Source organism: Mustela nivalis (assembly GCF_964662115.1).
Source record: "Mustela nivalis genome assembly, chromosome: 2".
In the NCBI taxonomy this organism is placed as follows: Eukaryota; Metazoa; Chordata; class Mammalia; order Carnivora; family Mustelidae; genus Mustela; species Mustela nivalis.
Window position 1 is genome coordinate 58,368,935 of NC_139021.1, and position 14,367 is coordinate 58,383,301.

The window sequence follows — 14,367 nt, forward strand, 5'->3', positions numbered from 1 at the left end:
TATTTTTGGTGCCATTCAGTAAGTGAAGGATTGGATTTCACTGGCTTAGTCATCTGGACATCTGTAACCCACATCAAAACCAGGACGGTTCAAGAAGTAATTCGAGTTTTCTGGCACTCTTACCTCAACAATCTAGGATCTAGGGCACTGTTCTAAGATGGTCCTCATTTTTTGTTCTAAGGATTTCTTTTTAATGAACCAATAGGATGTGTGTGTGTGTGTGTGTGTGTGTGTGTGTGTGTGTGTTTTGGTGGAGGATTGATTATGTTTGGCCACGCTGCCGATCTTGGACAGCAGGTGATTACTGATCACTAGTGTTTTCTGGGCGAGACAGTTGCAGTGACCCCCTCCTCTCCTCCCCCGCCCCCCTCCTCTCTGAGTCTGGAAAGGTGCAGGATCCGCTAAACCGTGCATTGCACAGCGGCGGCCGGAGCAGACGCGGGATGGTCGCGTGTCCCCAGCAGAGCAGAGGGGGGCAGCCAGAGAGCCTGGGGAAGGTACGGGCAGAAAATCTGGGCGCGTAGCGGCGTCTAGAAAGAGAAGGTCAGCTGGGCGGTGGAGGCAGTTGCCGAGTGCAGGTGTGGAAGGAGCTGCCTCAGGCCCACCCTTTGCAGCGGAGGGGGTGGGGACCAGGCCGGGGAGCCGAACGGAGGACCAGGAGACTGCGGACGGGGCGCGCTCCCCCTGCATTCTCTCGCTCTCGTTCCTTAGGCCTCAGAGAACGGCCCTCGCCCCGGGGCCCACTGTGCCGGCGCCAGTACGCAGCGCCCGCGGCGGTCGCTGCTGCGGGGGGCCGGACGGCCGCCAGGGGGCGGGAGCGGCGCCGCAAACAATGGCCGCGCTCGGCCGCCGGCGGGCAGGAGGAGGAACGGAGCTAGGGTCGGCGCGGGGCGCGCGGCCCGGGTCCGCGGAGGGCCGGGAGCGCGCGTGCGCGCGCGCGCCGGGCTGACTGGGGCGCGGGAGCGGCTGCGCAGGCGGGGGCGCGCGGCGCGAGCCCGGGAGGGCGCGGCGGGAGCGCAGGGAAGGCGGGCGGAGGCGGGGGGCGGGGAGCCCGAGGGGTGGAAGCCGGCGGCGGCGGCGGCGGCCGAGCGGGGTCAGTTCTCTGTAGTGCTTGCCAATGTTGGAGCCGTCTGCAAAGTGTCCCTGGCAAGAAGGTAAATACCCTCGTTGGGGGCGTCTGGGAGGCCTCCACTTCCGCCCCGCTGGCGGAGGAGACAGAGGGCGCTGGGGAGTCTTGCAGGTCCGCTGAGCGCGGCGAACCCCGAGAAGAGCGGCCCCTTAGCGGCCTCCCCTCCCCCGCGCTTTCCCTCCCTCCTCGGGCTCTCTCCTGGCGGGAGGGGGAGGGGAGGATGACGGTGGGGGTGCTGAGGAGCCGGGGACGGGGCGAATGAATTTGGGGGGGGGCGTGTGTGGAGGGGTGGGACGACACAGGTGTCCGGAGGGGAGGAGCCGGGAGGAAGGCTTGGAGGCCGGCGTAAATGGAATCCCGGGGTTGGGGGGGGGGGTGGGGGAGACAGGCATCGGACGGAGGACGCTGGAAGGTGGGATTTTGGGGGCCCCGGTGGGAACAGCCCGAAGAGGGGACGGTGGGTGAAGCGGCGGTGTGGGAGGGAGGGAGGGGGAGGGCCCGAAGGTGGGTCCCCGCGGGGGGGAGGGGGGAGGGAAGGGGAAGAGATGGAGCCGAGGCCCTTGGAGGGTCTGCGGGAAATGGCCCTGGGGGCGCGGGAGGCGCGGCGGGCCAGGGGCGCGCCGGGGGGTGGTGCTGGTGGCTATTTCTGTAGAATGGGCAAGTGGTGAAGACGTAACTCGCCGAAATGGGGAAGGTAGGTGGGGCCGAGGGGACAAAATATATCCTATGACAGGCAAGTTCTGCTGTGGCTCGTAGGAACTACTACCGTGATGGCTCGGCTTAAAGGGGTAGTTGGCAGTTAGTGACCTTGCCGAGGTGAAGGGAGTTGGGAGGAGAGACGAAGATCAGTTACAGAATCCGCTGTGTGAGGGCAGCGCCTCCAGTCCCTCCCGGGGAGAGCCGGGATTGTGGTGAGGGGAGTGTTCTGCAGAGGCAATCGAGGAGACGCTGAACTGGGATTCTTAGGGAGGGGGGGGCGGGGATAATGGCTTCGGGGGTTCTGGAAGTTCCAGGAAATATGTACAGAATTTTGCATTTGTGAACAATTTTCTGGGGAAAGGGTCTGTACTCGGCGTGACCCGCCGCCTCCCTCCCCCAGAAGGTTAAGAACTACTACTGGTGTAGAGATGGGCCGTTCAATTAAGGGAATGTACGAAAGGATTTTAAAGTGGGTGGTTCCTGCAGAAACGATAGAGATGATCCTTTAAAGGTATATTACTGTTAGCTGAAAACCCATATTTTTAATGTTTAATTTCACAATTTTGGTGAACTTTTGCTGACCATTGCTTCTCTTCTGATGCATCCTTACATTTTAAGAAACCGTGGTGAACACTTGAATTCAAAATTGTGATGGGAAGGCAGGATAATAGTAACCTTGTAGGAGAGAAGATTGCAACATTTCTCCGGAAGGGTATTTCTTTCCTAGTCCTTTCTGAAGATGATTCAATTATATTGTGAATTGAACTGCAGTGGGGGAAAAAATCTTGGTTAATGAAACAATCAAAACTCAGACACCCTGCATTCTCAGTTGTTTTGTAATATGGCAAGTGTTAATTTTTTAGTTTGTTTATATTTTACTGCAAACCAGAGATCTCATATATCACTTGAATTGTAGATTTGCTGCATTTTGCAGTAGGCCTGTATTAACTTTGTGAGGCATTTATACCAAACTATGTGGTGTGTCTACTGGGGTTTTTTTTCCCCTTCTGTGATGTCAGTTCAAGTCACCATTGCCACATTTCATTACATAGTAGTGTAGTTTGAAATTTATTCCCAAGTGATTATTAGTTGATAGTATATAGTGCATATTTCCTAGCAAATCACTGAATTTTTCCCCAGAAATCCAGTTTGTATGTGTAAAAATGTTGTATAATCAGAATATGTATTGGTAACTACAAATAGAATGGCATATAATTTTTAAGTATGGCTTTTTATTTGGAAATAATTTCAAGCTTATAGAATAGTAGCAAGAATAAGAATAATACAAAGAAACTCCTGTAATCTTTATTCAGATTCACCTGTTACCATTTTACCCACTTATCACTAGATCTTTGTCAGTCACATGTACATAGTATTTTTTTCCTGGACCACTTGAGGGTAAGTTACATTATTATGTCTCTTTATTCTATTTTTTTTAAAGATTTTATTTATTTATTTGACAGACAGAGATCACAAGCAGGCAGAGAGGCAGGCAGAGAGAGAGAGAGCGCGCGAGGAGCAGGCTCCCTGCTGAGCAGAGAGCAGGATGGGGGACTTGATCCCAGGGCCCTGAGATCATGACCTGAGCCGAAGGCAGCGGCTTAACCCACTGAGCCACCCAGGCTCCCCTATGTCTCTTTATTTTTAATCAGCATGGAAAGCCATATACATTTTATATTTTAGTTTACTTGGCTTGCCTGGAATGAAGTTCTAGGAAAGAGTGGGTTGGTTTGGTTTTCAGCAAAGAATATAAAAAATATCTAAGATGATCATCAAATTTTTAGTGTATCAACAATAAAGTGAGCTGAGTGATTTTTCTGTTTGGGATCAGATTCTGGAAGATATAATTGGTTAATATGTTAGGGTTTTTTCTTTGTAGTTCTTTACTATTATGCTCTCCTTTTATTCACTTTGAGTTCTGGGTGTCATGTGTACAGATAGTAAAGAGAGAAAAATCTAGATACTGCAAAATTGAATTGTGTTAATATTAGAATAGTTGGAGGCATGTGTAGTATGATCAAATTATGTGTATTGTGTATCAAATTAGATGTATTTGTGCCTCCTATAGGTACTCAAGAAAATATAAATGCGTGTCTAGAATCCATAATAGTTATAATTTATATTGATGTATATATAACCATTTGATTTTAAATAAATCCCCAGAGTTCTATATAGGAGGCTTATCTTTACGTTGTCCTAGAGGTCAAGACCTTTGTGACAGGAAAATTTTTAAGAAGTGAAGTCTTTATGAATTTAATGTATAATAAAGAGATGATTACTTCAACCAGACCATACTAGGTTTTAATCCTAGCAGTGGACTATGGGGATGTAATGCAACTTCTAGAAAAGTGGATATAACACCTACATCCCAAGGTGATGAGTATTAAATGAATTAATGTAAGAATGGCAAAATATAGGATGTTATATATAACATTAGCGTCTAATAAATGTTAAGTTTTCTTTTTTTCTTGGCTGGTGGTGAGATTTCTATATGCTTAGAATCTTTCATAGGCTCTTAGGAGATAATTAAAATTTATACTAAATTATTTTGATTTCTTATGTAAAAGTTTTTTGAGTCATACTTTTAAAAGGAAATAAGAATTTAAAAAATCAATTTTTTAAAAAAGGTTATTTATTTATTTATTTGACAGAGAGAGAGAGATCACAAGTATGCAGAGAGGTAGGCAGAGAAAGGGGGGTGGGGAAGCAGGCTCCCTGCTGAGCAGAGAGCCTTATGCGGGGCTCCATCCCTGGACCCTGAGACCATGACCTGAGCCAAAGGCAGAGGCTTAACCCACTGAGCCAACCAGGTGCCCCCCAAAATCCATTTTTTAATGCTTTTTAAGGACCCCATGAATTTTTTAGAGTAAGAATTTTTAAGCTGATATTTAGTTTTATGGTATTTTGGAGCCTAAGAATGGTGGTAGTAAATGTTTTTGATTTTTATATTGTCAAACAAGACATTTAAGTGAGGATTACCTGTCAGTTGTGGGATGGGTGCTGATATAAAAATTTATAGACAAATTAATAATGCCAATTTATGAAGCAGTGTTTAATTGTTGAGGATTTTATAGATTGAATTTTGTACAGCTTTCAACTTACCAGCTGAGCAAAATGTAATAATAAATGCAGCAAATTATGTTAGCAGTACATTTTAGATACACGTTGGACCTCCAGTTCTTCATGAGCAACAAATCTGTTACAGTTAGTAGTGCCCTCTCTCCATAAACTGCCCTGCCTGTTTTCATTTAGTAGCTTAGAATCTGGAACTGCCTGTTCTAATGTGCCTGACTGGATATCACTGTAGGGCATTTTTCAGCATGTGAATAGGTTTCTCTAAAAGTACTTAGCTGTAATTGAACTATAAGAACTATAAGAACTATAGCTGGAAACTTTTTTGACAGAAGAAGGAGAGGTGGATTTTATGATATCATGGGCAGTACAAAACTGTTCTGCATTTTATTGATATTTTATCAAGTTGTTTTAAATTTAGGACAGTAGATCTGGCATGTCTATAAAGGAGAAAGGAGGTGTTAAAGACATGCTACTGGGCATTCTGAATTGTCCATAGTGTGGTTGCAAATTATAATTTTTGTATTGATGTAAATGTAATAAAATTTGTTGGTAAAAAAGGAGGAACTTCAGAAGATTGTCCAGTTACCTCACAGAGTGCTATTATAGACATTCTTTCATGTTTTAATTTATACAGATCTTTATAATTGTAAAAGAGATGCTTACAGAATAAAGTTGTATGGTCAATTTTAATCAAATAGGTGCTTTTATTTTTATTTCTTCTTACAACTACCTTTTGTATACTGGAAGATTAGAACTTTAAAAAATGTACTCTTGTATCTTACTGTGCTTACTTCTTGGAATCAGCCACTAGTGTTACAGATTCTGATATTGAAGAACACCTGTATATTTATTGCAGTGTTACTTAAAATGGCCAAATTATGGAAGCAATCTAAGGGTCTATCAACAGATGAATTGATAAAGAAGATGTGGTATATTTATACAGTGGACTATTATTCAACCATGAACAAAATCTTGCCATTTGCAATAACATGGATGAATCTAGAGAATACAGTGCTAAGTGAAATAAGCCAGTCAGAGAAAGACAGATACTGTATGATTTCACTCATACGTGGAATTTAAGAACCAAAACAGTTGAACAAAGGAAGAAAAAAGAGACAAACCAAAAAACAGACTCTTACCTGTAGAAAACAAGGGGGTGGGTGGATGAAGTAGTGAAGAGGATTAAGAGAACACTTATGAGCACTGAGTGATGTATAGAATTGCTGGACTACTGTATTGTATGCTTGAAACTAATATAATGCTGTATGTTACTTACGTTGGAATTAAACCCAAAAAACTCTAAAGTTGAAGAAACACAAGTCTGTAGATAAGCATTTGTTATATTTAGAGGCTTACATTAATTGATACAAAATAGGACTTTTCAGATTTTGTGAGTGCTTACTAAATAATGTTAAATTCTAGAAAGTAAGGGATACTAAGTCACGGAGATGCTTTTAGTAGTTTATTCACATTTTAACTTCCAAATGAATGTTTTTCAGTTAAAAAAATGAATATTGGTTGAGTATGTATTTTTAGTTATAGCTAGTATATTTTAGTACCATTTGACTACTCCTACACTTTAGTGATTTCATCTTTTGAGTAAAATGTAAATGTTTAAGTTTCATAATTTATCATTTACAAGTTCTAATGTAACTCATTTGCTTATGTTAAATAGGGAATTAATTTTTTTGACCCACATAGATATGTTAATTAATGCCTAAAGCACCATAGGATTATAGAAATTTAGAGTGAATGGGAATGTCTTATTTATTGTTGTATAACAAACTATCCCAGAAAGTAAAGGCTTAAACATTTATTATCTCAGTTTCTGTGGGTTAGAAAAAGGGGTGCAGCTTATCTGGTGCTTGTGGATCAAGGTCTTTTTTGGGTTTGCAGTAAGCTATTACTGGGACTGTGTTCTCATCTGAGAGTTTGACTGGGGGAAGATTTGCTTCCAAGCTCAATCATACAGCTCTTGGCAAGATTCATTTGCTTGGGGGGTATTGGATTGAAGGCCTCACTTTCTTTTGGGCTATTGGCCAAAGGCCTCTCTTAGTTCTTAGCCATGTGGGCCTGTCCAAAGGGCACCACACAATATGGCAGCTAGTTTCCTTCAGAGCAAACAGGGGAGAGAATGAGAGCATGAAACACCCAAGATGGAAGTTGTGATCTTTCTGAAACCCAGTATTGTGAGTGGTATCTCATTATTTCTGTTGTATTCTATTTGCTAGAGGCTGCCTCCCACAATGATCTTAGTTTACTTTTCACAGACTTATTAAGAAAGAAAGAAAGAGGACTCAAAGACACACAGAGTAATTTACCAAGGCTCGAAAGGTAATCTCCTGAAGAGCTTGGACTAAGATTCAAATTAAGTGATCCTCAGGCCTTGTGCCATTTCTATAGCATACGATTCTTTTGCAAAATATAAAATTGTTATAGATGGTGATATATATATATATATTTCTGTTATAAGATATAGGACATATTTCATATAATATATAATATATTCACATATAATTTTATATAAAATATTTAATATATAAAACCTATAAAATACAAATAAATATATAAATAAAACAAATATATAAAAATGAAATATATATAATATAAATATATAATATAATAAAATATAAATAAAAAAGAAAATATATAAAATGAAATATATAAATATATTTTATATTTTATATTAAAATATATAAAATACAAATATGAGTATAAAATAATATAAATAAAAAATATAAAATATATATGGAAAAGTTTCCGGTTCATTTTGAATTGATTCATTTGTCATCTTGAGAAAGTGGTAGCCATATGTGTATATGTATGTGAATCTCTGTGTGTGTGTATGTGTCTGTGTATTAAGAATCTCTGCTTCTAAAAGAAAGTTTAATATTAAAGTTTCATAGCATAAAATTTTCTACCCAAGTGGTTGGATTTAGCTCTTTTGCTGCCTATCGAGACTGTGGTGTTGCTATTTAGATAATTTTTTGGGGGAATCTATACATAATTTATTTTTCTTTATCTTATTTTTTTAGTAGGCTCTGTGTCCAGTGTGGAGCTTTACTCACAATCCCAAGATTGAGAGTTGCATGCTTTACTGACTATGCCAGCCAGGCACCCACATAAAATATTTTATTTATTTATTTACTTACTTACATTTTTTTTTTTTTAAGATTTTATATATTTATTTGACAGACAGAGATCACAAGTAGGCAGAGAGGCAGGCAGAGAGAGAGAGAGAGAAAGAGGGAAGCAGGCTTCCTGCGGAGCAGAGAGCCCGATGTGGGGCTCGATCCCAGGACCCTGAGATCATGATCCGAGCCGAAGGCAGCAGCCCAAACCACTGAGCCACCCAGGCGCCCCACATTTTTTTTTTTTAAGATTTTATTTATTTATTGGACACACAGAGAGAGATCATAAGTAGGCAGAGAGGCAGGCAGAGAGAGAGAAAGGAGGAAGCAGGCCCCCTGCTGAGCAGAGCCTGATGTGGGGCTCAATCCCAGGACCCTGAGATCATGAGCTGAAGGCAGAGGCTTAACCCACTGAGCCACCCAGGCGCCCCTATTTACTTACTTTTTTTTTTTTTTAAGATTTTTTTCTTTATTTTTCTGACAGAGATCACAAGTAGGCAGAGAGGCAGGCAGAGAGAGAGGAGGAAGCGGGCTCCCTGCAAAGCAGAGAACCCAATGCGGGGCTCGATCCCAGGACCCTGGGATCATGACCTGAGCCAAAGGCAGAGGCCTAACCCACCGAGCCACCCAGGCACCCCTTATTTACTTACTTTTTATTTTTAATTTTAATTTTAGTTTTTATTTATTATTTTTTTAAAAGATTTTATTTATTTACTTGACAGAGATCACAAGTAGACAGAGAAGCAGGCAGAGAGAGAGAGAGAGAGAGGAGGAAGCAGGCTCCCCGTGGAGCAGAGAGCCCAATGCGGGCCTCCATCCCAAGACGCTGGGATTATGACCTGAGCGGAAGGCAGAGGCTTTAACCCACTGAGCCACCCAGGCGCCCCCCCACTTTCAATCTAAGGACATAGGCAGATTGAAAGCAAAGGATGGAAAAACATATAACTTGTCAACAACATAAGAAGATGCTATATTAATATACCAATATCAGAAAATTAAGGATTAGAGATAATCCTGCCTTCGGCTCAGGTCATGATCCCAGGGTCTTGCGATCAAGCCCCACATCAGGCTCCCTGCTCAGCAGGAAGCCTGCTTCCTCCTTGCTCTCTGCCTGCCTCTCTGCCTACTGTGATCTCTGCCTGTCAAATAAATGAATAAAATCTTAAAAAAAAAAAAAAAGAATCCATGATTTATTTGTTCATTTATAGATTTGGGTTTTCTCCCTTTATTTGGTATCTGTTTTTAAATTAAGTGTAGAGGAGATTTACCACGTGAAAAGAAATACAGCCATGGTGGGGAGATCTGAACTAGAAGGAAACAAATCCAAATATACAATGGGATGTATCAGGACAGTGATTTCTTTTTCTGAAAATTTCATGTGAAATTTTTTATGTGTGCTCTTTTTATAGTGATGATAAACAAAACCACAAACAGGAATAAAATCCAGCTGGGTAATCTTAACTATGTACTCTTCCATACCACCTAGAGGAGTTATGTGTAGGCTTAATTTAGCTTATAGAGTTTGGAAACAAAACTGTTTAAAACCTTACTAGAGAAAGGGAACTGTATATTAAATATTAATCTGAAATTTTTAGATTATTTTTAATAGCTTCAATTTCACTAGAATTGTCTTAGAATTGTAAAACCCGAAGAGACATTCTTCAACCTAGATCTGCACTGTCCACTCTGATAGCCAGTAGTCCCATAGGGTTATTTAAATTTAAATTAACATTAAAGAAAAGTTTTAAAAAATGTAAAGATTTACTTTCTTGGTTGCATTAGCCACATTTCAGATGTTGAATAGCCCTTTGTGGCTAGTGGCTACCGGATTAAACAGTGCAAATAGAAAACACGTTTATCATCATAGAAGTTCTGTGTTGATCTAGGTCTACTCCGTTTTATATTTGACTTTGATCAACATGTATTTAAAGTGCTAATCATTGAGATCACCAACTAAGTTGAACTTTATTTCTTCATTTTCATTTTCCAGTTTTTGGAGCCGTGAGGGATACAGCAGTTTGGTCAATATTGTTTTAACATGCTTCAAATAAATCAGGTGAGTTTGTGTTAAGGCATGTCCTACTTAATATGGTACTTGGGCCATACATTGTGGAACATGTTAACCCAGCTTTTCTGTAACCATGTTGCTGACCACTGCTTAACAGAGCGATTACATATTATATATTCATCCTAGGAGACTGTGCAGGACAGGTTGTTTAAGGATTATAGTAATAGTTCTGAAAGTTGTTAACTTTTGAGTATGCAGAGAGCACAAGGTATGTCTGGTCTTTTTGATGTTACATCCCTCCAGGACTTGGTGTATTCAGCATGTTTACAATTGTAATCTAGTTTCAGTAGGTGGCAGTTTTGCAGACCAAAAGAATTTCTAGTGACAAATCTTGTGAAGCAGTTATATCAGTGTGTTAAAAGAAGTTTCTTTTCTAGGGCACTGGAAAAGGTTAGAAGGAAGTGCCTTGCTAAATCAACTTTAGCATACAATGTCTTAGACTCACTGAAAAAAGTATTTTCCTTAGGTCTTACTGTTTCTCCAAGAACTTTATGTATTTAATCTTATCCTTTCTGGACAACTAGGGCATTGTATTATAATATTAGAAAATACTTTGTTTTATTTCAGATTTTATAAATTGAGAGAGAAGTAAGTAATGTGATTGTAAGGAGTAATGACTCTTGTGTGTGCATGATTTGAGGAAGTAATACACGCCTGGCCCTACCTGTTCAGTTCACCTTGCCTACGTAGTACACTCTAGTGACTGTGCATCATACACCATCTCTAAACCAATGACTCCTAAGTTCATACTTAGTCTGTGTTCTAGACCCATGTAGCAGTTCCCAACTGATCTCTTAACTTGGGTGTCTTTATACATCTCAGAATTAAGAGAGTCCCAGGAAACAATCTAAATGCTTCCAATCTAAATATTTCAGTTTCTGGATTGGCAAAGTCATTCTAGCTGCAGGGTCTTTGCATAGATTACCTCTGCCTGGGCCTCTTTTTCCCTCTCCTGTGGTTGGCTCACTTGACTCCCAGTCCTACTATTTGCTCTCATAGTACCCTGCCCTTAATGACATTCTGACATTTCCAGTTATATTCAACTGTGTAATTGTTTACTTAACATCTCTGTTCCTTATTAGACCATGTGCTCCATAAAGGTAGTGACTTTGTTTTTTAAACTTCCCAGGTCCTAGAATAGTTCTGGTTGTGTATGGTTTTTCATATATTTGCTGAGTAAGTGGATGGATGGTGCTAAGGTTGTCACTAAAGCAAGGAGATCTCCATTCTTTTCAACAATAGTCACACAATTGTTTTGTCAGTTTAGGTATCATATGCTTGCTTTATCAGATGCTATTAACATAAAATCTCTTTCTTATGCAAAGTTGTTCTTTGATTTTCTCCCTGTACTAGAAAATTTTCTTGTGCAATAAATACTACTTTCATCAAAGATATTACAAATGTAGTTTAAAGGAATCTTAAAGCTGTGCTATGCTTAGTGCTTTTTGTACTTTCATAGTTGTAGTCAAATCCCATTGGATCCATTGAGGGAGCTTTATGAGATGTGACTTGCAAACTGTGTTGTAGGTTTTTGTTGATGCTAAATGTATGGATAACCTGCTGTTAATTATACAGGTGCAATCAGAATAATTTGTTTCATATTCTACCATAGAGAGGTGGAAAGAATATTCATTTTATGCCATCAGCATCATTGAAAATTATAGATTAGTCCTAATGAAGAGTTACTGTCTGTGCTACTGGTCATGTTGAATGAGGCCTTACAAACAATTTTAGGCAGCATTCTGCAGGGCCACACATAGTTCCCTGTGCTTTGGCTAGAAATTGTACACTATGCTTACAGGTATATATGCTTGGCTTGTAACATACATGTTACTCACCTCAGGATTCCATCTTATTATCAACTAAGTTTTATCCCCTGAGATGTTCAAGTCTGAGGGGAAAGATTAATCTATTTTGGAATAGAAGTTCTAGAGACTTTCTCTTACAGCCAAACTTAAAGTCGCATTGAATTCTTAAACTTAGGAATGATTGATGTTTTATCATTTTTGTGATGACTGCTTTCCCATTAGAGTGTAGGCTTTCAAGATAAATGTGAAAAGGCATTAAAAGGTGATTGAAGATGACACTTACCTTAAAGCAGTTGAGGTTTTTGCTGTGTGATTTTTAACACTGTCATTTGGATTAGTACTATATTTTTGAGAGGTCTTTTTGTTTGTTGTTTTAAGATGCCTGAATAGTACTAATAGAGTCTTCCATGTGTATTCCCAGAACTACTTAAAAACAAGGCTGTTGAAATATTTTACTTGCTATTAATTCTGTCTGACATGATTATTATCAGGGAACATGGAAATGTTTCATGTTCTATTAATAGAAATGGCACTTCTACCTTTAAATTGTACTTTTCATTTTTACTTTAGCTTTTTAAAAATGTGTGCTGTCCATGTGCTACTCATGTAGAAAAATTAAGTAGTAGAGATAAGGAAAAAAAATCAGAAATAATTCCATTGTTCTTTTACAGAGATAATCACTGCTAACATTTTGGGGTGTATACTTTTAGATATTTTTTTCTATGCAGTTATATTTTTATGTGAATATATGTTACTTTAAAGAATTGGGATTATATAATATTCTGAAGTGACTTAATGATAATTTGTAGTTTGGAATTACTAAAATTTGTTTAATCAAACCCTTATTATTGCACAGATTTTGTATTATAGTTAGTGCCACAGTAATTTTTTTTCTTTTTTTTCTTTTTACATATAACTATGTTCCTTTGTCCATTATTTTCTTATAAGTAATTATTAGAAATGGAAGCACTGGTCAAATGGGTATGCAAATTTTAAAGATATTTGATGCTAAAATACCAAAAATATAAAATTATATCTATTAGAATAATTTTATTAGACAAATCTTCAGTGTTTCAAAATGATATTTTAATTTGCTTTTTATGATTTGCTTCTCTTTGTTGTTCTTTTGTGTTTTGTCTTTTTGTGAATTGTTTACATGTGTTTACTGGTAACTTTTCCTTTTTATTTGTAAATAAAATTTTTTGGATTATACCCCCTTGAGAGTTTTCTGAGCTAGTATTTATAATCATTATATTTTGCATTCATTATTCAACAAATAACTAGTGGGAACCTATGTTTCCAGGGTACTATATTAAGTAGGAGCTTGGTATATTGTGGACCTTTCTCCCTGGTGATTAATTTAAACTTCCAGGGAAAGGAAATCCATTTTAACATTAAGCAGTAGCAAACATAAGTTAAGAAGGCATGTGTGCCATGAAATAATATCTTTAAATGAATGACTGAAATAAGACAAAGTTTTTGGGATTCGTTGATGAGGCAGACCTGACAGGGCATGTGTTCTACCTGGTTTAAGAGGAAGTCTGTATTAGGCAGCTGTAGCATTGGGAGAGACCAGCAGGAGGGGATTAACAGAAGTTTCAGTAGTCTGATGGTTTCTTTGAAAGAGTATTTGTTGGGAACGTGGGAGCTAAGAGAAATCTTTAAGACCTGACTCAAATGGAATGGGAGGACAGGCAGGACAAAACAGTGTTTCAGTGTCAGAAGGGTAGGAGAACTCTATAGGACAAGAGGGAGCGAGGTGTTATGTAGGAAGAATAATGGTGTATCAAGATACACTGTAAAGCATAAAGCTAGGGTAGGATTATCAAGAAACTAAGACCTAGAATTTAAGAGATAGTTATACCTGTCTCACAGGTTTATTGTGAGGAGTGAATTGAACTAATAACTGAGGCAAAATGCTTAACATTGGCCCTGGCACTATTGCTATTGCTATTGCTATTAGTATTGCTGTTGTTATTGCTGTCTGGCTCTGCAGATTGATGAGAAAGGATGGCAGACACTTAAGTTAATCATTAGAGTAGAGTAGTTGTTGGGGCAATGAAAAGCACTTGGACGTTTTTTCAAGTCCAGGTTTGCCATAAGTACTCTCCTCTTTCTTGCCATAGGCATGAAGAACTCTATTCTTTTCTCTTAAAAGCTGCTGCTACTTACTCTTAGTTATTTTTATCTCCCAAGTCTGGCTGTGGAGTAAAATCTACAATCTGCCAATCTCTCTTGAAGCCATAGGATGCAGTCTATAGTTTGAGGATTTAAAAAGATAACATAAGGAGTTTAAACTATGTAAGAAGGACTTTGGCTTTCTGCTGTGTTGACCTAACAGGATTTTTCCTCTGTGTGGCCCACTTCCAAGATGGCCCTAATGATCCCTGCTTCCTGACATTTATACCATTGTATAATCCTCTCACACATAGCCAATAGAATGTGGTGGAAGTGATG

The 14,367-nt window shown here is 39.5% G+C and overlaps 1 protein-coding gene across 13 annotated transcripts in view; it reads left to right on the forward strand.

Annotated features, from left to right (window-relative positions):
* Positions 1–410: 410 nt before the first annotated feature.
* Positions 411–14,367, forward strand: part of STAU2 (staufen double-stranded RNA binding protein 2) — a 324,564-nt gene continuing 310,607 nt past the window's right edge. For 2 of the 13 annotated variants that reach the window (XM_082719851.1, XM_082719842.1), the window contains exons 1-2: positions 1,006–1,154; positions 10,025–10,090. Coding sequence is in view for 7 of the 13 variants with exons in the window: in XM_082719846.1 (XP_082575972.1) it covers positions 444–497 (54 nt within the window). In the remaining 6 variants the exon portion in view is untranslated. Of the gene's footprint in view, positions 498–1,004; positions 1,155–1,521; positions 1,542–1,634; positions 1,824–10,024; positions 10,091–14,367 lie in introns of those variants that run through there. The other 11 variants (XM_082719841.1, XM_082719843.1, XM_082719848.1 and 8 more) reach the window with 10 other exon arrangements.